Source organism: Annulohypoxylon truncatum, assembly GCF_022578515.1.
Source record: "Annulohypoxylon truncatum strain CBS 140777 unplaced genomic scaffold F4807scaffold_25, whole genome shotgun sequence".
Classification (NCBI taxonomy): domain Eukaryota; kingdom Fungi; phylum Ascomycota; class Sordariomycetes; order Xylariales; family Hypoxylaceae; genus Annulohypoxylon; species Annulohypoxylon truncatum.
Window position 1 is genome coordinate 564,871 of NW_025953811.1, and position 22,483 is coordinate 587,353.

General features: G+C 47.5%; 8 protein-coding genes across 8 annotated transcripts; 4 read left to right on the plus strand and 4 right to left on the minus strand.

Moving 5' to 3' along the window:
• Positions 1-2,088: 2,088 nt before the first annotated feature.
• F4807DRAFT_170772 (uncharacterized protein) lies at positions 2,089-3,323 on the minus strand. The gene is made up of 5 exons (XM_047993459.1): positions 3,103-3,323; positions 2,799-3,045; positions 2,684-2,737; positions 2,555-2,617; positions 2,089-2,249 (listed from the first exon to the last, which is right to left on the minus strand). Exons 1-5 carry the CDS (start codon positions 3,132-3,134, stop codon positions 2,220-2,222), a joined length of 426 nt encoding a protein of 141 aa, XP_047852443.1. The 5' UTR covers positions 3,135-3,323; the 3' UTR covers positions 2,089-2,219.
• Positions 3,324-3,332: 9 nt separating this feature from the next.
• Positions 3,333-5,006, minus strand: F4807DRAFT_433752 (uncharacterized protein). Its single transcript, XM_047998720.1, has one exon. It carries the CDS (start codon positions 4,572-4,574, stop codon positions 3,672-3,674), a length of 903 nt encoding a protein of 300 aa, XP_047852444.1. The 5' UTR covers positions 4,575-5,006; the 3' UTR covers positions 3,333-3,671.
• F4807DRAFT_433754 (uncharacterized protein) lies at positions 5,007-9,234 on the plus strand. Its single transcript, XM_047998721.1, has 6 exons — positions 5,007-6,494; positions 6,604-7,118; positions 7,234-7,266; positions 7,323-7,498; positions 7,588-7,954; positions 8,055-9,234. The coding sequence occupies exons 1-6, from the start codon at positions 5,309-5,311 to the stop codon at positions 8,715-8,717; spliced, it is 2,940 nt and encodes a 979-aa protein (XP_047852445.1). The 5' UTR covers positions 5,007-5,308; the 3' UTR covers positions 8,718-9,234.
• Positions 9,235-9,478: 244 nt separating this feature from the next.
• F4807DRAFT_433756 (ribonuclease H-like protein) lies at positions 9,479-11,723 on the plus strand. The gene is made up of 2 exons (XM_047998722.1): positions 9,479-10,372; positions 10,430-11,723. Exons 1-2 carry the CDS (start codon positions 10,012-10,014, stop codon positions 11,551-11,553), a joined length of 1,485 nt encoding a protein of 494 aa, XP_047852446.1. The 5' UTR covers positions 9,479-10,011; the 3' UTR covers positions 11,554-11,723.
• Positions 11,724-12,283: 560 nt separating this feature from the next.
• Positions 12,284-13,644, plus strand: F4807DRAFT_433757 (uncharacterized protein). The gene is made up of 2 exons (XM_047998723.1): positions 12,284-12,522; positions 12,578-13,644. Exons 1-2 carry the CDS (start codon positions 12,322-12,324, stop codon positions 13,412-13,414), a joined length of 1,038 nt encoding a protein of 345 aa, XP_047852447.1. The 5' UTR covers positions 12,284-12,321; the 3' UTR covers positions 13,415-13,644.
• A 113-nt stretch (positions 13,645-13,757) lies between these two features.
• On the minus strand, positions 13,758-15,615 carry F4807DRAFT_433758 (uncharacterized protein). Its single transcript, XM_047998724.1, has one exon. The coding sequence runs from the start codon at positions 15,567-15,569 to the stop codon at positions 14,076-14,078; it is 1,494 nt and encodes a 497-aa protein (XP_047852448.1). The 5' UTR covers positions 15,570-15,615; the 3' UTR covers positions 13,758-14,075.
• Positions 15,616-16,344: 729 nt separating this feature from the next.
• F4807DRAFT_433760 (major facilitator superfamily domain-containing protein) lies at positions 16,345-18,984 on the plus strand. The gene has a single exon (XM_047998725.1). It carries the CDS (start codon positions 16,569-16,571, stop codon positions 18,273-18,275), a length of 1,707 nt encoding a protein of 568 aa, XP_047852449.1. The 5' UTR covers positions 16,345-16,568; the 3' UTR covers positions 18,276-18,984.
• Positions 18,985-19,261: 277 nt separating this feature from the next.
• F4807DRAFT_170840 (cytochrome P450) lies at positions 19,262-21,765 on the minus strand. The gene is made up of 11 exons (XM_047993460.1): positions 21,585-21,765; positions 21,414-21,524; positions 21,212-21,340; positions 20,971-21,157; positions 20,818-20,901; positions 20,637-20,733; positions 20,440-20,569; positions 20,262-20,378; positions 20,033-20,198; positions 19,664-19,937; positions 19,262-19,584 (listed from the first exon to the last, which is right to left on the minus strand). Exons 1-11 carry the CDS (start codon positions 21,684-21,686, stop codon positions 19,416-19,418), a joined length of 1,566 nt encoding a protein of 521 aa, XP_047852450.1. The 5' UTR covers positions 21,687-21,765; the 3' UTR covers positions 19,262-19,415.
• Between the last annotated feature and the right edge of the window lie 718 nt (positions 21,766-22,483).

Consider the following 22,483-nt stretch of genomic DNA (forward strand, 5'->3'; position numbering starts at 1 on the left):
CGTCGGTGGCTGATGCGGATGAGTATTCCAAGAGCACCTTTACAGCATCGAAGCATCCTTGCTGGGCAGCCATGTTGAGCGCCGTTATAACATTAGAATGGGTTCCAGATATGTCAAGGGGCTGCAGGAGCGTCTTTAACATCTCAACGTCGTTTCTATGCACCGCGGCTACTAGTACGTCGATGTCGACTGTGTCATGGTCATCCTCACTTACCAGAAGGCTGCGCGGGACCGGCACACCCGAATCGCTCGTGTGCTCGTCTTTCATGCTGGCAAGGATGCGCGGAAAATCTAGCTCGTTGGAAATTTGTCTGATCGTAGGATTGTCCGGCTCGAAACCTATCTGTCGGTAAATATTTCGGTGGTAGAGCTTGTACCACTTGGTGACTAGCCCCGTGTTCTTCAACATTGCCATGACATTAGAGTCGAGGGCGGCATCAGCATCTGCTAGGCGGTAGTGTACCGGCCATTGTGTCGCTGCATACCCCAAAAAGTCCAGGATCGGTGACTTTCTCGACCATGTCTCATACTTCCACGAAACCTGAGCTAAGCAGTCCGTCCACGAGACACCTAGCGCTTCGATATTGCCGAGAAGCTGCGTAAGATACTCGAGGCATAGGGTAGCTAGTTCTCCGTGAGATAACAGTCTGAAGGTTTGCTGATTCGCTTGCTGCCTTATCTCCTGCTTCGTATTTTGGTCTGCCTGCTGCTGTTTCAAGACTATTGCGGTTGTGTCCGCAACTATGAAAGAACCCTTTACTGAGGAGCTCATAGGGTAAACAACTTGGTTTTCTAGCCGAAGTATCATACTCAAATGTCGTTGGATGTCGTCCGCGATCGATACCGAGATACTCGAATGCATATGTGCAATATCGAAGCCGCGTTCCTTTATGGCTACTGCAGCGGCAAGCTCCTGGACCCGCAGCGGCCGCTGGGCCTGGAGGGTCCACGATACCGCCAGCCGGCACCAATTCAGGATTTGCGACCCTTTCTTCTCCAAATCAGCAATGCTCTGCTTGTAGATCTGCTCCTCTGTTCTCGGCCACTCCTTCAAACCTAGTTCAAGCGCTTCCGCTGTCGAAAGCGAGAACTTCTGTGACAGCTGCTTTATGTAGAGCTTAGCTGTAGTAAAGGATCCGTGGAAAGGTATTAGGCTCTTGAGGATTGTATCCTTGAAGATAGCCACATTCCCATTGCCTTGGGTAATTGCCAGATCATTCAGCTGAGTCTCTAGGAATTTATTGAGGGACGTGTCCGCCGCCTTCCCCACATCAATGATGACCCTCGGTGTCGCACAGTCAGTCAATCCGTCTGGATATTCGCTCTGGCCGAAGTCCTTTCCCTTACCACTGCTGATGTATATGTAGTTTGCTCCGATGGATGAGAGGTACAACAACAGTCTCCGAGATAGATCTGTGATATCTGGGGCTAGATCATTGATGTTACTGCTCAGGATGATGACTTTCGACTTCCGATTGTGCCGGAAAAGCTCCAAAATAAACGCCCATAACGTGTCACCATTCCACTTTGGCTCTTCGGCGTGGTCTACGTAGAAATTCCTCAGGCACCGGAAAAGGGACGGCACCTGCGAAAGCAATTGGTGCGTCAAGGATAAGAGAACCGATTCAGTTGAGAGCATAGATATTGGAGATAACCCCGCCAACACGTCCAAGACCACGGCTTTCTTGAATTGTCGCCTAATTCTTTGAGTTAAGAGCTTCATAAGAGTCGACTTTCCATGTCCCGGTGGACCTATGATGTGTATCGAATTTGTCCCTGGAGACGCATCTATGCTGAAGCCTTTGATCTGGTCATGGTACATTCCCAAATCGACAGCTTCCTCCGTCAAGTTCCCCAAGTTTGCCTCATGGATGAGCCACCTAGACGGCGCTATCAGTTGCAGGCAGTTGATAAAGTCTTCGCGCACGACATTGGAACGTACGTCCTCGTTAAACCACGAATCTGTGATGCACAGATGATTAGAACGGGAACGCCAGACAGTAACCGAAACAATGGTACATAAGAACTGTATATACCAATGTTGAGGAGTCTAGGAGGTGCTAAGCTGTCTCGGAGCAGCTCTTGCGCTTCCCTGTCATCGATGGCAAGATTTACCACGGCATCGTCTGTTGTGAGAGCAAAATTCTTAATGAGTGAGTCCCCTGACAGCGTGTCGTTACACTACGAATCTAGTCAGTCAGAGTCACCTTGAGACTCTATTAGGTCCTTGACAAGTGCCGGGTACCAGACTATTACCAGTTGGTTAACCAACAAGTCCAAACCAGCTCGGTCAAGGAAATTGGAAACGTGGTATCGCGACGCTATACAGTAGAAATCGGATGATGTAGACTCAACCAGCGTTGCTAAGACCGAGAGGATGGATGTTTTCCAGCCCTTTAGTTTGATCCCATTCGCCGAAACCATCTTATCGAGAAGACTTTCCCAGGTATCAAGCGTGGGGGCTATGTGCGGCGTTGAAATGAAGACCTTGGGTTTTAGTGTAAGAAGCGCACCGTAACTAGCAGAGTCGAACTCGGCATTGTTATTGACTTACAATATCTGAAGTGCTCACGGCAACATCGTAATATCGAGGATTAGAGTTCGCCAAAATCAGTGCCTGCCACGATTCTTCTGGTTACCACGCCACCTCTCTCACCAGCATTTTGTTTAAGAGCCTGCCTACCTGCTTGATGATAATCCCACCAAGACCATAACCAACCAACAGGACGGTCCCCCACTTTATAAAGCGGTCAGAAACAACTAATAAGATGGAATAGAAACTGATTTCTAAGCCTTACCTTGTTCCAACTCAGCGTTTTCTCCCGTATGGCATCTAAGAGACGGTATGCCTCGTTCGAGAAGCCGTTGGCCGAGAGAGCATTCTTGTTTGACGTCGGTCCAGCCTCGAAGAGCGTGAACTCGAAGACGCGGGCCTCTGGAACGAGACTAGTTAGTGATCGGAGAAGGGGCTTGTGCTCTGTATCTTTCTCAGCCTCATCATTGAACTGCATAGTATTATGGCCAGGTAGCCCGACGAAATAGATACTGCCCGAAAGTCACCAAGCTAATCCTAGGAAGAGAATCAACGAAGCCAAGACTTACTCGTATAAAAGCTCGAGGTCCTTGGCTGCCATAATGCACGATTCGTAGGGAGCTGGACGACTAGCATCAATGTAATGATGACACTGATGAGAAAGCCTAGGCTTGTTGTACTTTGGAGCAAACTAAGTGCATTTTTCTAAAATAGAGGCACACCTGTGCGGCTCATGTCCTCTACAACCACAAGCGCACGCAGACCTTCGACCGGCATAGCAGGACATGGATTTGAGAAACACCAGGGGGAGTACGGCGCCTGGGTTGATGTAGCAGTTTGGAATAGAGCTGAAAGACGTTCTGCATTAGTGTGCATAATATTGCTCGTTTTGTACCCGATACATCATGCAGAACTGCTCAATTAGGACCCGCTGCCCTTGTTCGATGCAACCTCTTACCCCCTAACCTACCGAACAAACCCCAACCCTTCGATGTTATGCCCCTTGTAAATTTGATTTTTTTTTGTCTATTGGCTCGCTCTTCATTTCCTAAATATTGCTATTGCATATCTTTCACTATTCACGTCTATTCCTTTCGCTACCTACCTTACATAGCACCGCGGATAACTCGGGAGTTGATTATGTAGCCTTGTCTTCTCTAGCTGTGTGGATCCTGGTAATAGACACGGCGTCACCCAACTGACGCAAGCTGACAGACCGAAGGTTACTCTCGTCAATCTCCGGGTCGGTGGGAGTGCCACTTGGTCCGTAGAACTGAACGCCGCGCTTGAAGATAACTGGGTCATTCCGGCGGTCTCCGATCAGCTGGTGGATAATCCAGGAGGTCTTATAACGGACGTCAGCCAGGGCATCGATTGAAAAATAGCCGCGGAAGCGAACAGTGTCTTCGTGCAGCCGTAGCAGGATGGCGGTGCGGAAGTCCCGTATGACACCTGACTTCTGACTCTCGTTCTCATATAGGCTGAGGGCCACCGCATTGCGCTTGCCATAATTGCGGCCTCGCCGAACCCGTGCCCCCGTTACTATCGCTCGTTTCGCTCGGTCCGTCGTCTCCTTTACTTCCCATTTGCCCGTGAGCGATACTTCGGCCCCAGACGCGCCCGCCGACGCGCCTCCATCAACCGAGCGTGTATCCTCCACAGTCACTGACGTCTCCTCATAGCTATACTCGCGATCCGGCCATACTGCTATCGTTTCCGGATCGTACAGCAGCGGCTCTTTCTCGTCTTCGAAGTGAATCGTCACCTGCACCTCCCGAAACCGCCGTCGCTGGTTAATACCTTGGAAGCGGAACCCAACCACTATTAACGTGGCCGCCTCGCCACCCGGAACTTCTTGGCCGTGGATGACCTTGAGTAGATCGGCTTGGATTAGAAGGCCCGTGGTTGTATCATCAGTGATGTTCTCCCGCTGAATCTCGTCGCCTTGGTTTAGCGTGTGGAAGCGCGCTTGGGTCCCCGACGGAGCGGCCGTGAATCCTACCGAGATCCCCTCTTGAACTGGCTGTTGCTCTTCTTCCATTGCGTTTTTTCTTTAAGTGATCAAGTGATCTGTCTTAGTAATGACAGTGACGGCTAAGACAAGCCACTTGTCCAACTCTACTTGTAACCGACCTATTTTCAGGTTCGTCAACTCTCTTTAATGGGGATTGATATGTTCGGTATACTTACGTATTGAGGAAAAAAACCGCCCCCACCCCCTTTCTCACCCCCCCTGCAATCCCATGACATTCGGTATGCACATCCTACCAAAAAGGAGGTAGGAGTTGTACTGGGTACCTTCACATCTACTAGTCCCACCTGTATTGCTACGGCCCCCTTTAGTATTATCGTATGAGACGTTACCGAGTAGCAAGGATAGATGCTACAATGGAATATGCCAAATCCAAAGTCCAATACTTTAGGTACCTAGGTATCGGTAAGTAGGCACTTTTAGCTGCGATTATCACCTACATGATAAACTTGGGTAGTATCGTCGCTTGGAGCTGTCGTTGTCTCCGGTCATATCCTGAAGTCACTCTCCCTATTTCGTAATGCTTATTGAGTATTATCAACATAAGGTAACTTCTATCTACGAAACACAGCAAAGACGTTGATAGCATCGTCCGTCTATGGCCCCGTTGGTGTATTGACTTGGATAGCAGCACTGCTTATCATCAACGCTTCGCGCTTCTTCATATCGTCTACTCCTTCCAAGGCGTTTTGTGTCCCTTTCTACCGGCGCAGCTTCAGTGCGGCTCTAATCTACGCTTCAAAATGTCACTAGAAAACGGGTATGGCAAAAAGGATTCTAAACAGAGGACATTAGTCGAAATTGCCGCATCATTCCAAAAAAAGGTGAGCGGCGTTAAAGGACTCGACCGCACTGATGACATCCAAGAGTTCCACACCGCAATCCGCAAGAGGCTAACGAATGAGCTGGTGCCGGAAGAAGAGATCATCGATATACTTGACCAGAAGAACGCTGATTACGGTAAACTCCTCCTTGAACCAGGCCATTCGTCACGTAATATATTTCACCAAGTTGCGGATCGCCTAAGCAACTCGACAGAAGCAGGCGAGGAAGATAAAACGGTTGCCTCACGCCTGTTCCTCCAGCACCTTGTCATCAGCTACCCGAATGTGCTCACATTACATGATGATGTGGACCTCACCCCCTTGGAGGTATTAGCCAAGAAGAAAAAGTTCATTATATTTCTTATTGCCGGCCTTGTTGTCCCCGACGAGACCTTATCGCAGTTGAGGCGCAAGTGCGACAAGGGGGTACCGAAAATTAGGCCCAATGCAGCTTTAAAACAAGATGCATCCCCTAAATGTGACATTAAACTTCACAAGATCTTGAAGACGCGTTTTCGAAAGCCTGGAGAATCTGACGACGTTTGCTTGCACCAGCTGATCGATGAAAAAAAGCTCGCTGATTCAGATAAGATCCTACGACAGACCCTCAGAGAGATATTCCTGGGTGACACGTCGAGAGATAACAGAAACACATGTCTCCATCACCTCCTCAATGACGAGACTATATTTACCGCGGAGGACGCCCCCAGAGTGGTTGAGACTTTCCAGCGTTTGATCAGACTATGTCCCGACTCGCTGATGAAAGTTTACGACCGAGACGGGCTAACTCCTCTACATAAGGCTATTCTTCTCTACAAACTAGATAACTTCGACTTTGAGCTTCTCAACACGATCATCAAAGAACTATTCATGCGATTGCCCGAGTCTCTATACAATAACGTCCAGGGAAATCCGAGGAAAGTCCACTACAATAAATCTCCCTACGCGCTACTTGAAGAGATGACACCGCCCTCTGGGTTTAACGTAAGAGGAAACAAAGCTAAGTGCCATGCCGACATCAAGCGGGTTTTGAAATATGCCTGCATCGGTGGGGGTCGCACACGCGAACAGATGAGAGAATATCTGTATGGCGAGCAAGAAAATGGTACGTTATCCAAAAATTGGCCAGCAGTTCAGCTACTTAAAGTACTGCAACTCAGCCTGGCCCCTTTTTACCAGATTGCCGAAATTAACATTACGTACCTCTGAATTAGCCCCCAAGTTATTTCTCGACCTAAACTACGTGAGTGGTGGTGTGAATAAGAAATACCTTGAGATGATGTCACAAAAAGTCAACCAAACTTTCGAGACGGTCCTTGAATATGTAAAACTGCCACAGATTCAACAAAAGCCGAAGCACCTACTTATAGCCGGGTCGGACAGCTCAGCTGTAGCGAGCAAAGCTTCGAGTGTTGTGGGAAATGAAGTTTTAGAGGAGCCCAATCCCTACTCTCAGGTATTTGACTGGCTGCATAGGAAACAAGGCGTGGAGAAGATATTTAATGTCATTGTTGACGATCTCGGAGACAGATCTCACAGCGACGAAGCCATCGTGAAAGCGCTAAAGCCCTTCGACGTTGAGGTATGGGACTGGAGGAAGTTTGACATGTGCAGCAGCACCATTCAGAAGGCTGCGCCAAAAGTGCGTCGCATCTTCCTCCACGCCAGTGGAAATAACGCAGTTCTTCGAAGCTGGTCTTGCAATAGGGGACTCGTTCAGCTTAAAAAAGTAAAGGGTGACCCTTTCCCTCTTTCTTCCCCTTTTCACCGGGCCGTAGTCCATATTGTAATACAACCATACTACTTTTACAACCCAACATCTAACCTTTTTATCCATAATCTAGCTTGAAGAAATCACGATCACCATGTATCCAGATGTAAGTACAAGCACCCTCCTCCGATCTAAAATGGCTTAGACTTACCATTCCCGCAGAAACGCGAGTCGATCGAAACACTGGGGGAATATCTGAAAGATTTCCACGAGACCTTTTCCAAGAATCGATGTGACCGCCAGCCAAAGATCACGATCTTGGGTCTCGATGATCTATCCTCATCTCCACCTCCGCTGGACAGAACAGTAAGGCCAACTAATACAGGTCAACAATCCGAGTATGTTTTGCACGGGCCCACTCTGTTAGCCCATTTTATACACCTATGCTTGAAAAGTATCTAGTTTTTTCTAACTTGTAATGCGTTAGGGATGCATGGATCACGAACCTCATGCCGTTCCAGAAAGCGCTAGAGAACTGGGCTGATGATTATGATAACGACGACAAGGAGAGCTATAATGAGGAGGACAATAATGGGGATAGTGGACCACGGGTCAAGATCGCACTAATCGATAATGGTGTCAATATTCGTCACAGGGAGGTTGGCAACATAACGGCCGGAGAGTCGTTTTACGACTCGTCCTCTCCGAATGGCTTCCGCGACTTCGTCGCCGATCCGTCAGCCCACGGAACGCAGATGGCTATTTGCATTCGCAAAGTCTGCCCCATGGCGAAGCTCTACGTCGCTCGTCTGGATGACTCTAAGGGTCAGTTTACGGTTGCGTCAGCTCTCAAGGTAAGACACGAAGCCAACTATATACGTCTTGTTGAGTGGGGCAATGCAATCAGAACGTATTGAGAAATAAACAAGGCAATGACTGACCGGAACATTTCAGGCGCTGCAGTGGGCTACCAAGATGAAGGTAGACATCATCTCCATGAGCTGGACATTCAATCAAACGAGACACCCAATTGAGATAGAAAGAGCAGCGTTCAAAGGAGCGATCGAAGAAGCATCGCGCAATAATATCCTCCTTTTCGCAGCACTTAACGATGCAGAACCCGATTCAGATGTGGCTAATTTTTACCCTGTCGGCCTGCCGGACGTCTTCAAGATCGGCTCGGCGAAAAAGTGGGGTGCCAACGCCGATTTCAATCAGGAAGGCAAGTCCGACTACCTATTCCCGGGCCAGGAAGTGGCGCTTGAGGACCCCGACGGAGAGACACTACACCCGTCCGGCAGCTCCCTGGCCACAGCGTTTGCGGCCGGCATGGCCGGATTGATCCTCTACACGATGAAGTTGCACTTAGTGAGCAAGGACACCGAAGTGCCCGAGCAGGATAGGAAGAAACGGCTGGCGGATGCCAAGACCAAGATCGGCATGACCAAGATCTTTAACATCCTAGGCGAGAATCTGCCGAAGAACATACCTAAAGACACCCCTGTGGCTTTCCAGAAGAACCACTTCCCACATACTATCAGCTCCCTTAGGGAGGAAAGGTTGAGGACTATCCGAACGTTTTTACAGCGAATCGCGCCTCCACCTATTGACATTTGAATGAGAGGAAGTTCTGAATGAAACTTGAGCCTTTCACTGGAATTACTTGTAGAAGGAGTATAATGATGTTTACCTGGCTTAAAGGCATCTTGTTTAAGTAAGGGAAGGTACTTAAAGAATATGACATTGGAAAACAGCAATGAATATTCATGGAAATACTTAGATACGCTTCAAGTATTGTTCTGATGTCATTTGAATACCCCTTTTTACCTTTCAGGGGTTATTCCTATGGTCACGTGGTAGCCCCTTTTCTCCCGCGCAGTTGCACTTTGCTCAAGCATATGTATCAGCTAGACACATAAGCGTCCGCACAATGACCAAGTAATTCTCAATGAGTTACTAACTGCACTTATTTCCTTATGTTCATTAAAACGTCCTTGATTGCCTCGGTAGGGACTAGTAATCTGGCTCCATGAAACGCTTTATATCGTGGCCAATCCCTCAAATTCAAAATACTTGGTCTACTTATTTAAGTATTAGTATCGATACTCAAAAGTCATAGATGTTTACATAGGCATATTATTGTTAGTAAGAAACACTGCCACGATCGATTGCAAACCTCGGTACATATTATTGATGTGTTGTATGGTTCGTACGTATGTTAGTAGGACAAAATAAGGTAGAAGTAACCATCGTTTAGCCTAACAGTAGGGTTCTGAAGTAATTCCTCCATGAGAAAACCAACACATGTTCAACATGAATATAAATGTATCAATTTTTCTTTGTTGTTTTAACTTGCGTTTGCTGCGCCACCAACTAATCTGGCTGCCCCGCGGACCTCCTAGAATCTCCAGGCATAGCCATAGGTAGATGGTCTCCCATATCTCTTTTGTCAGGTACCTGGAGAGTGACTAAGCCATTTGAGCAGGTAGATAAAACAAGTCACTGATGTGATGTGATAACGTGGTTGTCCACGTCCAATATCTTGATAGAATTTGGTAATCAATAGAGAGTGAGGCGACTAATAAGTTTAACGCAATGATTTATTGATGATATTATCGCTTCTCATATCACCTCATAAAGAGATCACATTTTTGAGTTGGTAAAACTTTGGGTTTACCGTTATGCATGGCTGCTCTTTATTTGATTCGCTAGCCAGCAGCGTCGGATGTGACAGCTCAGCCCGTGGTGCTGCGGCCTAATTCAGGCTGACTCTGTAGGCTTCTACAATTCTTAACTTCTATTAAATCAGCTGGAGGACAATTTCAAATCCTATTCTATTTAGTGTCTAGTGTTATTATTGTCTAGGACATCAGTATACCTTCATTTCGCCGTTTTGTCACTTCTGATCACTATGGTGCAGAGCAATGGGTCTCGGAAATGGCCGTGCGATTGCGCATCAGTTTTTGACACCCCGCAATCGTTTGGTGAGCATGTCCAGAAGACTGGCCACATGAAGCCACGATGGTGCACTTTATGCCATCGCCTTTTTGCTTCAAAGGAAAGCCTTGGCCAACACAAAAGAACTGCCGCAAAACATAAGAAGAATCCTACTGTCCCACCAAAAGTCAACGTCAATACTCCTGTTTCCGATAAGAAACCCCAGGTAGAGAAACCCAAAGTTTCTCCAAACAAGCCGGCGCAGGTTCCTAAGGCGACCAAGACACCTAAGGCAGCTAGAGGTGTGACGAACGCCACGAAGAACCCCGCTAAAAGTACTGTTGCTCTCCATAATTTCATGCTCTACAGACCTATGTAACTGACAAAACAAGATTGCACAACTATTAGTTCGAATGCCAGCCAATCCCTAAAGGTTGGACAAATGTCCATGTCAACCTATCAAGTGGCACCCTTGACAGAGCTATTGAATCCTCTCGCAAAGAACTACCCATGGGCATCAGGATGGCAAGAAGCAGATATCATCCAGACCGCAACTTTCCAATGCCATAGTGAATGTCGCTTACTGGACCAAGGCTATTACACAGGTGATCCCTCTTATAGGGGAGGTCAAAAGTTTAATATCAGAAAGTTTGTTTCGACACCGCCAAGGGTAAATGGCTCGGTGAAACGAAAAGCTATTGCGCTGGACTGTGAAATGGTCGGGATTAGGGGTGGCAATCAAGAACTTGCCCACCTTTGCGCCGTTGACCTCTTTACCGGGGAGGTCCTCATCGACACTCTTGTGCATCCTACCGAACCCGTCGAAGACTGGAGAACCCGATGGAGTGGCGTGACGCCGGCCAAAATGGCGGTTGCTAAGGCGAGCGGTAAAGCCCTGGATGGGTGGCCGGCAGCAAGAGAAAAGCTTTTTGAGTTTGCGGACGCTGAAACCATATTCGTCGGCCACGCTCTAAACCATGATTTAAGAGCATTATATATCGCCCATAAACGAGTCATTGACTCCGCTATTCTCATCGCAGAAGCTGTCTTCGGGAGGGCACAGAGGTTATTAAGTCAGTGGGGCTTGAAGAATGCGACTCAGGAGCTATTCAATATCAAGATACAGACACTTGAAAGTGGCCACGACTGCTTAGAGGACGCGCTTGCTGCGAGGGAGTTAGTACTTTGGTGTCTCAAAGAACCCGAGAAGCTATCGGAATGGGGTAAGAATGCTTTGGTCAAGTATGATGAGGAAAGACGAAAGATATACATGCGCAGACGAGCGAAAGAAAGGGCTAAGAAGGAAAAGGAGGAGAGGGAGAAGGAGAAACAACCATTCTTCGCACGGTCATCTATCGCAGCACGCAGCGATGAGGGTAGGGAGAATAATTACGGCGATTATTATGATGACGACTACGACTATGATTATTCTCAACTCCATGGGAGAGGGGACATTGGAATAGTTCCTTTTCATGATTATAATCATGGTGAGCCTCATGGTAACGACTCACTGTGAGAAGATCGAGACTACTAATTGGTATGGGATCTCTCAAAGTACATAGATCTTAGCTCAACAATTTATTAATTCTATGAGAGAGAGGTCTTATCTATCTTTGGGTAACTCACGTTTCTGTTATGGAAAGGATTATTATTTGGTAAATTTTTATTAATTTACTTTGACAAAAATCTCCCCTGACAGGATTGCGGTGAATCTCAGGGCCTACGATAGTCCGGGCTGCCGGACTATTATTTGTAAGACAACCTGCAAGGTCTTTGTTTTGCTGTGCCACAATCAGTTTCCACTCTATGAGGCACAGGGAGATTGTATCTGAAAGCTTCTCAATGCCTTCTGGACTTCCCTGATGCCAACATCAAAGTATTGGACTGTTGATTCAATTGTGATTTAGTTTCATCTGCCAGCCAAAACTTACCTACTTGGACCATAACAATGGGTATCATGATATTCAGTGACAATTAAGGCCCGTGGCAAAGAGGAGGGGAAGTAAGGGGCAGTTGTAGCTAGGTAGGTAATTACTAGACTTCTAGATCAAGGTGTAAAATGTGGTGTACTTTTGTCGACCCTAGTAATCCGGCACGGTTCCGTATTAACGTACGTATTACCAAAGGGAGACTACCCAACATGTGCCAACAACACTGGCCCCACTTAAACCTATAGGTAACTATTGAAATCTGTCTGTACTAATACGAACCTTGGAACTCATAAAGAAAATTTGCGGCTTTTCTTCTTCCCTTTATCCCAAGCAGGACCTCGCAATCTCTCACAATGTCCATCATAACCAAAATTCGAAATGCTCTCACGCAAAACTATCCGCCTCGTCCAAAATTCACCGAGGCGGATATCCCCAGCGGCTCCCAGAAAGGGAAAGTATTCATGGTAACTGGAGGCAATGCCGGCATTGGCTTCGAGTTGTGCAAACTCTTGTTTCGATCCGGTGCCACTGTGTATATGGCCTGTCGTTCTCAAGTAGGTATGATCCCCTGAACCCCCATCATCAAATACTAAACACATATCTACGCAGGAAAAAGCAAGAGTGGCAATCCAAGAGATCCAAAACCATTACGGCGAGAATGCGCATGGAATGGGCCAACTTAAGGCACTGCACCTGGACCTCAGTGACCTTCCTTCCATCAAGGAAGCGGCTCGACAATTTGCACAGCAAGAACCTAAACTTGACGTTCTCTGGAACAACGCGGGCATAGGTGGAAATGCTGCCAAGTTTGGGGAACACACCACCCAGGGACTCGAGCCGCTCATTGGCATAAATTGTGTCGGGGCATTGTTCTTCACGGAGCTTTTACTCCCGCAGCTCACTGCTTCGAGAGCCTCCGAAACCGCCGGCAGTGCCCAACAACCCACCGCTCGTGTAGTCTGGGTCACTAGCGCGCTTGCAGACACCATGTCACCGAAAAATGGAATAGACTTCGACAGCTTAGACTCGGGGATAAAAGACAGAGTCGCCAACTACGCCGCCGCTAAAGCAGGTGTCTGGATCTTGGCCCGGGAATTTGCGCGCCGACACGGGAAGGATGGAATCATCAGTCTTCCCGTAAATCCAGGCAACGTCAGAGCTGGATCGTACAATGGAACTGGTGCTTTCCTTATGTGGATATTAAATACCTTGATGTTGTACGATGTAATCTATGGGGCTTACACAGAGGCCTATGGCGGACTTTCTCCCAGCATTACATTGAAGGACAATGGTATCTATATTATGCCGTGGGGTAGGGTACGCTATGATCATGATACACCACGTCAAGACATTATCAAGGCAATGAATTCCGAGGAAGAGGGTGGGTTGGGCTACGGAAGAAAGTTATGGGATTGGTGTGAGGCGAAGTGGAAGCCTTATGTATGATGCATCTAAAGATTGAAGCGGCTACCGTCTGGAGAACGTAGTTCATCTAAACATTGTGAGGTTAAAAAGAATATCTCTTTTGTTGGTACAATACTATAATTTTCACAAAACCGGTAGCTGTACCTTGGCGGTATCACATGTCCGTTAAATCTGTAAGCGTGGAGGGTCTTACAGTGATCTTCAGAGGGCTCTAGCCAACTATAATTAAGACTTAAATGGGTGCCAGTGAAGCTCAGGGGCTGCTAGCAGCCCGTATAGAAGATTGCTAATTGTAATGGAGCTGTAGTCATGCTGCAAAATCGAGAAACTGAACCGTGAGACCTGCATATTGTGCCCCAAGAGTGGCTGTCACTTAATAGGTACCTATGTATTATTCAATATTAATTTCAATGTTATCCGTACCGGAATAGAGTTCAATACACGTCGTTAACCTTCTATTCATTTTCGTGGAATCGCTCCTGACTGCCATCGTGACGTTTATTGTTTTAGGAGCAAAAGGAAGGTATATTGACCGGCAAACTCAAGGCTAGATCATCTCTAAAACTTACGAAAATGAGCCGTCTCGAATGCCATAGTTATTACTTGCCTGACTTGGCAAAGTTTGATCAAGCACACGATCGACCCCTTAAGCCTGTCTCGCCCAATATGCTGGAATTCTAGATCACCAGTACTCCATCATCTTGGGTATAAGTACCTCCCGGTTGAAGCGCCATAACAAGCTACTGTACTGTGTGTGGAATGCAGCCCCAGTATAAAACATACTTCCACCCAAACCACCTTGTAAGGCGGTTAGTCGTTTGAAAAAGCCACCCTTGATATCTTCCGGCGCAACTTGGAGATGGAACGGCGAGTGAGACTCAAATATGAGCCACTCGGGCTTTGTCAGCGTTGCGTTCTGAGCACGCTGGATCGTGTGGATTTCTCGTTCGACATATGACTTGACCTGATCGAGAGTCAAGGTCGGGTTATTGGCGCCAAACTTGATCCACCAAACATCGTCGATAGTGCCCACGGGGCTGAGATCGTATAATGCGGGTAGGACAGGAATATTGAACGGAGTGCCGGCTGCCGCATTCCACGAGGTAAGCGTCTGGTTGAGGCCAACATTCTTGACCAGACCGGTCCAGTAGCCGTTGGCGGCTATGTAGCGAGAAAAGACCTCTTGCTCTTGGTCCGTCAAATCCCAGCCGGCCAGATTGGAAAGCTCGGGGGGAACCGCAAGTACAACTTGGGTGCAGGAAAGAAGCTTTAAACCCTCATCGCGAGTTGATACTAAGAGTTCGGCTCTACTACCTTCGGTCGTAAGGTTTTTCCGCCGGTTGCTAGAAACCACAATCGATTCAAGCAAGACGTTATCGTAGGAGATATAGTCGCCTGCTCTGCTGTAGATCTCCGAGTTGTTACCGTGGGCATGCGTGAGGTATCCATCCGTCAAGGCACGTATATCCCCAGTATTGAAATATTTGACAGCGTAAATTGTGGGCACATGAAGTAGATCTCCCATGCCTTGGGAGATTTGATAAATCGTCCGGAACGCAGCCGTCAAATTGTACTTCTCGATAAAAGCACCATAGGGCATGTATAGATCCTCCGGAACTGGATCTGGCAGATCATAACCGTGTAGAATATAATCGTATTGCGATAAGATATCTGACATCCGCTGGAAAGCATCGGTTACCGCGTCGCTGGTGTCTGTTTGAAGGAGAATATCGGTTCCATCTCGAAAATCTACGTCTGCACGCAAGGTTGCGAACATGGCCGCAGGTTGAGACGTGTTTGCCGGTTGACCTGGGACATTCCACTGTACTGCCGACATATTCAAGAGCGGCAAGTTCAGCTTCTCGAAGAAGTCGTACACAACTGAGAGGGGTTGGAATATGACAACTCCAATATCTACGAGGCTATTTGTCTCGGGATGTATATAGGTGTGTGTATCACCTCCTAAACGGTTGTTTCGTTCAACAACAACGACGGTCTTGTTCAGATCAACAAGTGAGACAGCCGCATGGACTCCGCTTGCCCCTCCGCCCACGATACAGACATCACGTTCAATGACTTCACTCCATTCTCCAAAATTGTTGTCGAAGATTCCCCAGCTGTGAAGGTCAGTTGCATGGACATGACTTAGGAGAGCGAACAATAATATGGACAACATCTTAGCTTGAAGAGTTTATGGTAAAGTAGTACAGTAGTGGATAGAAATATAAAGGAGCAACATAGCATACCTAGGACCTACATGTAAGTCTGGCACCGGACAATTACACGTAGGATATTATGAGGCTTGCCTAGATCTGCTTCTGATATCCTTGTACTAAAACTACCTTCGGCACCCCCCCTCTGAAGGATACGGCGGGCTGAAGTTAGTGTTAGGAGAGACATCTTCAGGAATATCTCGGGACACTTTGCGGCGAATTCCAGACAGGGACCCAAAATGAGGCAAAATACAACATTATATCAATTTGGAATAATACCCTGCCTCGAATAGATCTACATCTAGAGTAGGAGTAAAATGCATGTGAGAATGTGTCACCCTGTGGGGTATATGGAATGTCTTGACCCTTGAAGAATTTATTGGTTTAAGCTGGGGTGAGGGAAAGAGGATGAGGGTAGCGCCGAGAGAAGTGATGAAAATGCATTGGTCTTTTGCGCAGTATAATTTTATCAAAAATGATAGTTCTTAGATGCCCTCCTCAGCGTGTTGGTGATGTTGGCATAGTCGCCATACGGCAGCCTGTCTTTCAATGTAGGCATACGTGGTGCGGATGGATGGATGGCCGAAGCAGTTGGAGTGGCACAGCAGCAGCAGGTTGCAGTTGGTCCTCCTGCAGTTAGAGGCTTGGAGGTGTACAGGCCGTTGGGTTAGAGTCGACAAGCATTTAAAGCCAGGGGGCCTTGCCGCGGTAGCGGATAGATGCGTGCCTCCGGTATCAATGTACCACGAGTGTGAGCGACAAAAGTCTTTACACTGCATCAGTACTAGGTACCCAAAGGGCATATTCGTTTATACAATCCGTAGCATATTTATCGAAGTTATCACCCTTTCGGTTCCCCAGCCAGCTTCTTCTCGCTTGGTTCCGCAGAAATTCATATCACTGTTACCAACGTGCTTTATACTTACCTCCTAGTTTCGAATCACGCTTGCGACTCCGCGTTCATGGCCGTCGAGCCCACACCGGATGGCTCACGGATCGAACCGTACATGTCGGACACTCAAGATAGAGAGGACTCACCGTCCGGTCACCCACCGCAGTTTTGGCTTATTATTGTCGCTCTTAGTTTCCTTGCCTTCATTTCGGCAGTAGATGTCACTATCATCCCTCCGGCATTGCCAACAATTACCCAGGAGATTGGCGGCTCGAAGCAATACGTTTGGATCGCCAACTCGTTCGTCTTTGCCTCAACGGTCCCACAGCCTCTTGTCGGCCAGCTATCCAATATCTTTGGGCGCAAATATCCCGTTGTCGTGTCGATCGTTCTTTTTATCGTCGGCAGTGGCATCGCCGGTGGTGCGAAGAACGCTGCCACCCTTATCGCCGGAAGAGCTATCCAAGGTGTTGGGGCTGGCGGCATCTACGTCTTAATCGACATTGTCTGCTGCGATCTAGTGCCCCTCCGCGACCGTGGCAAATATCTCGGTATTGTCAATGCGTGGGCTGGTGTTGCTGCTGGGCTTGGTCCTGTGATCGGAGGTCTTCTGGCTCAAGCCAACAACTGGCGCTGGATTTTCTTCCTCAACATTCCGATTTGCGCATTGCCCTTGATCACTATTCTTCTCTTTATGAAGGTCAAGACCGGCGACGGGATCTCTCATAGCATTAAGAAGCTGGATTATCTGGGGAATATCATCTTTATACCCAGCATAATTTCTCTCCTTTTTGGTCTAGTTACTGGGGGTATCGACTACCCTTGGTCATCATGGCGCATCATTCTGCCACTGGTTCTAGGCATTGCCGGATGGATAACCTTTCATTTCCAACAACACTTCTTCACGTACGGCAACAATGCCAGCGTACCATCGAGACTCTTCAGCAATCGGACTTCCGTGGCGGGTTATGCCATGACCTTCCTATCTGCTGTTTGCCTCCAAACATCTGGATTTTTCCTTCCTATATATTTCCAAGCTGTGGTTGGGACCACCGTCGCGGATTCCGGTATTTACTTCCTGCCTACTACTATCGGCCTACTTTTCTTTGCCGCCATAGGTGGCGTCCTGCTTAGCAAGTTTGGGGCCTATCGACCGATCCACGCAGCATCGTTCGCCCTCTCCGTTATTGGCTACGGCCTCTTTACAATATTGGGCCAACGCACACCAAAGGTGGCGTGGGCATTCTTCCAGCTGATCTCCGCTGCAGGCCTCGGCTCTACGCTGACCACTATCCTCCCCGCGATTTTGGTAGCTCTGCCAGAATCAGACGTGGCGTCAGCAACAGCGGTGTTCTCATTTATCAAAACATTCGGCTTCACATGGGGCGTGACGATCGCATCCATCATCTTCAATGCTGTGTTCAACAACAACCTATACTCCATTTCATCTCCCGCGTTGCGAGATCAGCTTGCGGACGGTGGCGCGTATTCTTTTGCGAGCCAAGCATCAAATGTCATCGATACGGCAGACGATACTGCCTGGGGCGAGGCGAGGGGGGTATACATCATGAGCCTGAAAGCTGTCTGGTGGTTTGGCCTAGGTATTAGCGCGGCGGGCCTATTGTTGGTTGGTATGGAAAGACACTTTGAGCTAAGCACCGAGCTCAAGACAGAATACGGACTGAGTAATGATGGTCAAGCACGACCAAGTGAGCCAAATGAAGTGAAGGGCAACGGGACAGTCCATTGCGACCCTCTGCCTGCCCCTAGCTTGTGAAGCTTAGGTTGATCTTTCGTTCGATGGACTGTATCTTCATCCTCTGGACTACCTCCTTTAAGAAAATTCCGACCAATAATAACACCATCATTGCTTTACTATGTAAATAAATTTTTTTTAACTGGTCGTCATAGATACATGTATGGGGTACGGTGCAATATTGACTAACAACACCCAACACATTAACGGGATTTTTAACACTTTATAGGTAATCAACCCAACTATTCAGCGTGACAAGCTCCACAGCTTCATCTCCAAGTTTTTTCAAAGCCCAGGTCAAATGTGAATCGTGAATCAGCTTTTGGTAACTGATCCTATCAAACCGTGGGGAACTTCATTGGCAGCCGGCTACTTTACAACCCATAGAGGTTCGAAGTATTTCCTATGCCGAATTATTCAATTAAGCATAGTTATTTCGCAGTGGTATAAGCTTCGGCTTGAGGTAGCTCCCTAGTGCCCCATTAAATTGGCACGGTGCTGCAGTACTTAGCGACACCGATGGATGGGCCAGCTAGGTAGGTAGGTAGTATGGTAGTGACGGATCCCTGTCAGCCCTATATGATCCCAGTAGTACCACAGTAAGCGGAACATGATCGCAGTCCACCCTTTCAGCCTCCAGAGTCCAGATCATTGTAAATATCACCATCAAAGCTACGTAGGTATCCTTGAGTTATTGATAACGGAAAACCGGCTCAGTTCTTGGCGAAGGATTCTCAGCGTGGTGCTGATTGCGGGACGGTGGCTGTCTACGATATAACATGCTTTTTGATCGGGGTGTTGGTGTCACAAATTTATAGATACATAGGTACTTATACAGTTGGAGTAGTCTTGGCGTTCTAGCATTGATCTGGCAGACCAGCAATGAAACTTCTAATCCTTTCATACTATTGGTGGCTTTGACAAGAAGGAATCAGACTTCAGCACCGCCACACAAGACTCAGAACCTTAATGTTACGTCCAGTATGCACGCGCTAGTCAAAATGTAGTCTGAATCAACGAGCGTGTAACACGAAATGAAGAGATATATAACTTATAACTAACACGACGAGGACAATTCCATTCGATGAGATACGACATTGTAAACTTCGCCAAGAGGCCGAGCTCTGCCTCAATTGACGCCGAGTCCTACAGAAAGCTCCTTCAAATGCATCTTGATGTGAAGCGGACCATGGTATTTTTCCTTGGCAGCACCGTCGAGCGCCACGAGAACCAACGGGGCTGTTGGGCATCCTCCAGCTCGCAGTCATAATTCAATATTATTTGCGCCATGATCACTTTCATCACCGCCGTCGCATAATATCTTCCGGGACTATTCCGCGCGTTAGCCTTGCTTGGGCCACACCTAAAGCTACGTCAAGTGGGATGCATGAATGTGGCGGTTAACATACCAAGCCATTCTCCCCGTTCCCCAAACGTGCCAGGCGTGGTCTACGTCGGTAAGCTTGGACGGGCTTGGCTGTCTGAAATTCAAGTCGCCAGTAGTATCTGACTCTCCTACTGCGGTCTGGTTTGCGAACCGGAAGCCATAGAAAGTAGTCGGCTCGGGATAATGCTCGGCAGACTGCATTATAGCGCGGACGGGCGTGCAAGCCCACTCACCGGGAGATATAGTGGTGCCATCAGAGAGGGTGAAGCGCTGGAGAGCAGCTCGTCGAGTACTCACTGTGAAGGTGGTCAGATGTGACGAACAATGCAATACATGAAGGTCCTCTCGGTGCGCTCCGAGTTCTCCCAAGCATTAGGTAGGAAGGACTGACTTGACTCTACAGGCGTTAGTCGCGCAGACTCTTTGATGAAACTGTCAAGGAGCGGAAGTCCCATTCCACTTCCTTGGAATTTCTCATAATCCGCAACACATTCCTGCAGGAGTGGCTCCTTGTAACTCGGGTGAAGACAAAGGTCGTGGACTGCGAATGTTATCGTCTCAAAATCGGCCGGATTAGTATATGTCGCTTCCGAGTTAAAGCGTACACTATCATAACTTACAGTAGCCATTGCATGCACAGAGCCAAACCAAATCGCCATCAGCTCGTGAACTATACGCTCCGGGGTCCAGGGCCGTTCGCGCGGTGATGTCTCCATGATCCATTGAATACAATCGGCCTGCGATGCCGTATCAGCAGTCTGTCATTGGAAATAATAGTACTTAACTCTATGTACTTACATGTTGTGGCACAGTTTGACCAAGATGCTTCTGATCTCTTTCCCGACACCGCTCTTCTGCTGTTTCTAGCAGAGTTTGAAAGATGACTTCGTGGGATTTGAGTCGCCTTGCTATCAGGCCCCCAATCAAACTACGAGATAGTTAGTTGAGCTAGTTTCTCCCAGCTTGTGTGATATCGACATGAGGGGAATCCATACGGTGACAAGAACCCTGGGAGCAACTTGACGATCTCAGCGCACATAATAGTCTCTTCAATGTACATCAGGGCAGACTCCATGAAGTATTTGTTGTTTGCTAAACGGTACTTAGCGGGGCTTCCGGAGGAATCGATCATGGAAACTTGCTGGGAGGCAATATTAGCATGGGTCTTGTACTTACCGTGCTCCTTGCCGAAGAATGAGAGGGCATTCGAGAGAACGACAAGTTGTACTATCGACGGATAGATCGGAATTTTGAATGAACCTACGTAAGCTTTTGTGAGTGATTCAAAAAGATGACTTTGTCTTCATAAACGCTGTGAATATGGCTCACCATTCTTTTCTCCGTGCGCTAAGCCTAGTTCAAGGAACTGTTGTTGGACGACAACACTGAGCTCTGGAACTATTTGAGGCACGTTGTTTGTAAGGAGAGTGCGAAGGGCCCGGACAAAGCCAATTCCCTCAGTCCCCCTTCGGTCAAACCAGTTAAAACCATGCATTGTGTACTTGGGTTGAAGCATCTAGGACGCTTGTCAGTATAAGGTATTTAGTTAGCTAATGGATAATTTGATTACCTCCTTCGACGCAGCTTGGAGGGACAATACTGTGTCCGGAGCCGAGTCAAGTTCTTTGATATGTTTTCTTGACGACACGAACACATAGCGATTTTCTGGGGAGAATACCTCGAAGGGATTTCCATTGGCCTGTGAGGTTTTGTATCAGCGCTATGTTTCTCGCTTGGGAAGAATATAAGTTTTCGTCCACTTAGCAATATACCTTGTTGAAATTGCGCTCGATGATGTGTGTCCCGTCAAACAAGTACATCCAGGCTTCCACACGCCGACGAAGATGACTGTATATCCCATTGATTTTTGGGATATGTCGGAACTATATTCTGGTTAGTTAAGGTCAAAAGACTTAGCATACCCAAAAGGAATCAAAACTTGCCTCGGATTTTTGAACTACGGTAAAGAGGATAAGAAACCCAACGCAGACACCGCCAATAGTGGCTAACGCTGACTGGGACGAGTTAATCGAGAAGAAATCCATAGTTCCTAAGTCACTTGATAACAATATATCTCTCAAATGGATGCGTCGACTGGAGGCTAGGCTTGTTGAAATGTATGAATTTATGAGCAAAATCTATACTGAGTTTGACTGCTCTTTTCTCCTTTGCCATACTTTCCCTCATGTCATCTGCTGGCGCTTCTCCGGTCATATCAGACCTACTCACCTTTGTTGGCTTGGGCAAGTGGTGTTATCCCCCGTCATCTCGCACGCCCAGGATAGGACTATGGCCAGGGTGCCGCCTGAGACCCCTTAACCTAATGTAGTGTAACGACAACAACATCTAGAAATAGCCACTTATCTAGGTACCTCATAGTAGAGGTCGATTATCTTGTAATCATAACTAGACTACGCCGCAACATCCCATTGTCAGCCACCATGCCAGTATTAGAACGTGATAAATGATACGCTGCAGCCGATAGTTTAATCCGTCCCACATGGTTAGAAGGATGTGTTATTCTTATAGCCCATGGATGAGTCTATGCACAGTTGGATCAATAGAATAGGGGTGCATACGGGAATCAGTCGTGCCAGCATTTGTGGTCACTAACGATGCTCCAAGTTATGCCAAGGAACACCGGAGATTTTGGAGCTTCCTAGTATAGTAATATTAAACGATATATTACTTCCTACTGTAGTGTATTATTTGAGTGATAATATGGTGTAGTCGAAGAGATTTGCCCCCAGGGCATTGCACAGACAAAACAAACAAAACAATTGCAATTTATTTGACTGCCTCAAACAAACATAAATAATTCGAGAGTCCTGTTTGTTCGCCA

What these genes read in the sequence shown, in the direction of transcription:
- F4807DRAFT_170772 (XM_047993459.1), bottom strand. Translation starts at nt 3,134, where the DNA reads ATGGCAGCCAAGGACCTCGAGCTTTTATACGA. An exon ending in AAACGCTGAGTTGGAACAAG is followed by an intron (nt 2,738 to 2,798) that starts GTAAGGCTTAGA and finishes CGCTTTATAAAG; the next exon opens with TGGGGGACCGTCCTGTTGGT. An exon ending in GTGGGATTATCATCAAGCAG is followed by an intron (nt 2,618 to 2,683) that starts GTAGGCAGGCTC and finishes GAATCGTGGCAG; the next exon opens with GCACTGATTTTGGCGAACTC.
- F4807DRAFT_433752 (XM_047998720.1), bottom strand. Translation starts at nt 4,574, where the DNA reads ATGGAAGAAGAGCAACAGCCAGTTCAAGAGGGGATCTCGGTAGGATTC.
- F4807DRAFT_433754 (XM_047998721.1), top strand. Translation starts at nt 5,309, where the DNA reads ATGTCACTAGAAAACGGGTATGGCAAAAAGGATTCTAAACAGAGGACA. An exon ending in CGATCACCATGTATCCAGAT is followed by an intron (nt 7,267 to 7,322) that starts GTAAGTACAAGC and finishes CCATTCCCGCAG; the next exon opens with AAACGCGAGTCGATCGAAAC. An exon ending in CGGTTGCGTCAGCTCTCAAG is followed by an intron (nt 7,955 to 8,054) that starts GTAAGACACGAA and finishes GGAACATTTCAG; the next exon opens with GCGCTGCAGTGGGCTACCAA.
- F4807DRAFT_433756 (XM_047998722.1), top strand. Translation starts at nt 10,012, where the DNA reads ATGGTGCAGAGCAATGGGTCTCGGAAATGGCCGTGCGATTGCGCATCA. An exon ending in CACGAAGAACCCCGCTAAAA is followed by an intron (nt 10,373 to 10,429) that starts GTACTGTTGCTC and finishes TGACAAAACAAG; the next exon opens with ATTGCACAACTATTAGTTCG.
- F4807DRAFT_433757 (XM_047998723.1), top strand. Translation starts at nt 12,322, where the DNA reads ATGTCCATCATAACCAAAATTCGAAATGCTCTCACGCAAAACTATCCG. An exon ending in ATATGGCCTGTCGTTCTCAA is followed by an intron (nt 12,523 to 12,577) that starts GTAGGTATGATC and finishes ATATCTACGCAG; the next exon opens with GAAAAAGCAAGAGTGGCAAT.
- F4807DRAFT_433758 (XM_047998724.1), bottom strand. Translation starts at nt 15,569, where the DNA reads ATGTTGTCCATATTATTGTTCGCTCTCCTAAGTCATGTCCATGCAACT.
- F4807DRAFT_433760 (XM_047998725.1), top strand. Translation starts at nt 16,569, where the DNA reads ATGGCCGTCGAGCCCACACCGGATGGCTCACGGATCGAACCGTACATG.
- F4807DRAFT_170840 (XM_047993460.1), bottom strand. Translation starts at nt 21,686, where the DNA reads ATGGATTTCTTCTCGATTAACTCGTCCCAGTCAGCGTTAGCCACTATT. An exon ending in TCGAGCGCAATTTCAACAAG is followed by an intron (nt 21,341 to 21,413) that starts GTATATTGCTAA and finishes AAAACCTCACAG; the next exon opens with GCCAATGGAAATCCCTTCGA. An exon ending in CTCCCAGGGTTCTTGTCACC is followed by an intron (nt 20,570 to 20,636) that starts GTATGGATTCCC and finishes ACTATCTCGTAG; the next exon opens with TTTGATTGGGGGCCTGATAG.